This window comes from Rhodamnia argentea, chromosome 10 (genome assembly GCF_020921035.1).
Source record: "Rhodamnia argentea isolate NSW1041297 chromosome 10, ASM2092103v1, whole genome shotgun sequence".
NCBI classification, from domain to species: Eukaryota; Viridiplantae; Streptophyta; class Magnoliopsida; order Myrtales; family Myrtaceae; genus Rhodamnia; species Rhodamnia argentea.
This window is the reverse complement of record NC_063159.1, coordinates 15,972,851-15,976,583: the sequence shown is the minus strand read 5'-3', so window position 1 is coordinate 15,976,583 and position 3,733 is coordinate 15,972,851. Positions and strand designations below refer to the sequence as shown.

The window sequence follows — 3,733 nt, the reverse complement described above, 5'->3', positions numbered from 1 at the left end:
GACCTTAGCTTAGCATTGACAAACGACGCAGTCTAGGACCAAATGGAACTACTTTTCTGGTAAAGCAAAGAAATTTGCAACAAAGTGAGATGCAATTCAGCATCCAATCTCTATACAAATTCAAAAGTCAGGCCACGGCTTGCACCAGTACAACAACTTGGACTTCCACGTCCATTCATTCAGGATGCAAAATACAATGCAATTCATTGACATGTCGAGCAGATGAACAAACTAAAACTTTAGATGCATTTCAACAACCACCGGAGCAAAAGCATGAGCTCTACGCATCACCTTTTTTTTCCCCCATGGTGGAATCATCCCAATAACAAAGAACAATGAGTCAACATTACAGGTCGACGACGAAGATCAACCACTCCCGTCGTCTTAAGATGGAAGATAACTTACTTTACAAGCACAACATATAATCAAGAACTCTTCCACTTCCCTCCACTACAAATCCTCAAAACAATCCGTCATCATTAAAAAATTTTCTGTTTTCACTCCGAGTCACTTTCCACATTGCCCATGGCCTTCAAGCCCCTTGGTCTCTGCATCAAAAGCACACGTACCAGTCAGTGAGGGAATAGAAGGAAAGGGGTGAATTAAGCATCTAAACAGTATAACAAACTATATTATTGGTATCTATGGATTGATCAATGAGTCGAACCCTTCGGGATGTGGTAATACATCCAAAAAATTATTCCATCGCCCTTATTGCAGCCCGTGCTACTGAATCAGCTGCTTTATTCTTGGTTTACCTTCTTTAAATTCTTCTTCTCCCTCACTTCATATCTTTCTTGCGACATCTCAGTTAACCACGCCCCCGGACTGACCAACTGCCAAAACCCCACAAAACACAGAATAAAATTAGCACAGAAAACTTCTGAATAAGGCTTATTATATCAAGTCCAGGAACAATAAGAGCTTCTTGCGAGATTCTTACAAGTAATGTTCTTTGGATGATCTTGGCCCTCTTTTTAGGCCTCTGGGGGGGCTTACACCCTTTCATGGCAAGAAAGTCTTCTTCTTTCTCTTTGCTCGAAAGCGCAATATACAGCTTAGGCCAAACCAGCTCCCTCTCTACTATGTTACCATTCACATCCACCGGAACCTTCCCATTATCATCCACACCAGCCGATCCTCTCGTCGAATAGTACCGGTCCTCTTTCTCTGGAGACGCCAACTTCGGGTTTTCATTCAAGGTAGACCGGTTAGTGGTCCCATCAGAATTCCTGTAAACCAACAGAACAGCTATGAGAACTGTAGTGCTCATACTTTCTTGATTTAGCCAATTTCATTTTCTCGGCAGACAATCCCCACCTCTTCTGCCAGTAGGAAAAAAAAGAAGTAAAATTTATACAATCAATTGACTGCATCAAATTCAGAGATATCTTGCATTTCCTAGTAAGCAAAGTGAAAGTTGAACCACTCGTGTTGAAACCCTATCTCAAGTTCTTCTCCACGAGCTAACCCAATCTCTCAAAACAGAAAAATCCGTACTAATCCATCAGCCCCGCAGCGACAAACGAGTGCCTAAGGAAAAAACCCAATTTCTTTTTACCTGGTGAAGCGATGAGCTTGAAGATGCGAATTTTCCGTATCAACAGCGGCGATGAAACAGCGATCGACCCGGGACGTAATTTTCCGGCGAATACCGCCGCTGAATTTGTGGGAGACTCCAGACTCTTTGCCTCTAACGCATCTGAGTCGCTTCCTGTTTCCCCACTGTAGGAGAAAATCAGGCTCCGATGCTTTAAGATCGCTCCTTTGACCATTATCTTCCTTCTCCATTTCCACAACCAAATGAAGGAGACCACCTTCGATAAGCCAAAACAAAGGGAAAAGATTGGCTTTTCAGAGACGAGCAAACTGCGAGCAAAACACTCAGGATGGAGACGATGAAGCTAAACAGCTTAAGCTCGGACGCGCGTCAATTTCGCAGTTTGCCCCAAATATCAAAGTTAACCCAGAAGCCAATTTTGAAATGAACGAAGCAACTGTCGAGAATATCACAGCTAGAAGAAGAAGAGACCAATTGGACAATTACTTTGCGAAAATTTAGATGGCAAGAGCGACAGCGTGTTGAAACTAAAACATCGATTTGAATTCGGAGGCCAAGAACCTCAGAAGATCCAGATGAACAGAGAAATCTTCAGCGAGGGAGAGCCCAATTAACCTGCAGTTGAGAATGAAGGACTGAGAGAGAGAGAGAGAGAGAGAGAGAGAGAGAGAGAGAGAGAGAGAAGGAGAAGGGGGCAGAGGAGGCATCTTACGAGGAGAAAACCGGGAGTCGGAGAAGCATGTGCGTCCAAAAGCTCAAAGGAATTGTCTCGGGAAAAGACGGAGAATTCCGTCGGAACAAACACAGCCCAGATCCTTTTTTCCCCCTCGGCGTTGCTCCAAGAACTGCAATTCTCTCCGTCTACGCCTCTGCCTGTCCTCTTCGTCAGTATCTTGGACGCCCTCTGCTTCCCTCTCCCTCTGCTTATCCCTCCAACTTCTTTTTCTGCCTCTCTCTCTCTCTCTCTCTCTCTCTCTCTCTCTGGGGTTGCTTGTTGCTTCCCTTTTCTTCTCTCTACTTGGTTTTGAAGATAGCCGTCCTCGCGGGATGGGGAAATTTGACGGTGAAGATTGAAGAACAGGAAATGGTGCGCAAACCATTGGGGTCCTCGCGCTCGTCGTCATACTTTTGATATCCATTTTCTTTCGATCGATCGAAAGAGAGAGAGAGAGAGAGAGAGAGAGCGCCTCTTTTCCGAAGGGTTCAAAGGCCCTGGCCCATTCGATCCCGACAAAATAAATGGAGGCGGGGCAGGGTGGACTGAGGAGGGGGGGGAACTCTTATGGACTGCATTCGATGCATGTGATTTATTAGATCATAAAAATCGATGAGACTTGGGGCCCATTTGATTCGGCTTTAGAGGTGTATGTTTAGCAAAATTATAAGGCTACGTCTAGTCATCCAAATTTCTAGTCAGAATACGAACACTGTTCAAACAAGCATTCACCAGGAACTTCGCCGTCGAGCACGGTGGACATGACGTTGACGAAGTTCACATCTTGGTGGGGCCACCGGTCGGTCCATGCGTCCTCTTCGAAGTGCAAATTGGCGAACAGAGCGATTTTGAAAGGCGGCCCCGGATTTGCCGCCGGAGAAGCTGAAAAATCATATATATTGATATAGATAGAATTGCTTCGGCCGTTGCCACCGGGGAAGTGGCCCATTGCCGGAGAAGCTGCGCGCCGCACACAAAGAGGCTGCCCACCGCCGGAGAGGTAGTTGGGCATGGCGGATAGGGCAATGGCGGACAGAGGGTGGCTTGGGCATGCAATTTATGGTGTTATGGATAAGAGATAACCTATCCATCTCTATATTATCCCTCCCCCTAGGACAATTTTATCCTCCCTATATCCCCTTTATCTTATTTTGGACAACTACCAAAAACACCGGATATGATAAACATATCATAATCTAAGTTTTATCCGGACGACCAAACGTAGCCTAAAGGCTTTTGAGTTAAATGAAATTTTCGAAATGCAAGTAGCATTTGGTAAAATATATTTTAAAAACACATACTGCTTTGGTTAAAATGATCTTTGAAAAATCACACTTTGCAAAGCCCTTTTGCTTTTATTTTAAAAAAAAAATCAAAATCGGCTAAGGATTGGTGATCGCAAGTGACGGTCGAGACTCCAGTAAGGCAAATCTGCCGCCACCGGCCTCCCTTAAGGT

General features: G+C 44.8%; 1 protein-coding gene across 3 annotated transcripts; it reads right to left on the bottom strand.

Moving 5' to 3' along the window:
* Positions 1-223: 223 nt before the first annotated feature.
* On the bottom strand, positions 224-2,686 carry LOC115730530. Of its 3 annotated transcripts, none has more exons than XM_030661160.2 (6): positions 2,274-2,686; positions 2,048-2,176; positions 1,562-1,817; positions 944-1,232; positions 759-836; positions 224-548 (listed from the first exon to the last, which is right to left on the bottom strand). In XM_030661160.2, the coding sequence occupies exons 3-6, from the start codon at positions 1,789-1,791 to the stop codon at positions 498-500; spliced, it is 648 nt and encodes a 215-aa protein (XP_030517020.1). In that variant the 5' UTR covers positions 1,792-1,817; positions 2,048-2,176; positions 2,274-2,686; the 3' UTR covers positions 224-497. The 3 variants fall into 3 exon arrangements, with proteins under 3 accessions (XP_030517020.1, XP_030517028.1, XP_048126993.1); XM_030661168.2 differs by having other exon boundaries at positions 2,123-2,176; XM_048271036.1 differs by lacking the exon at positions 2,048-2,176.
* Positions 2,687-3,733: the final 1,047 nt, after the last annotated feature.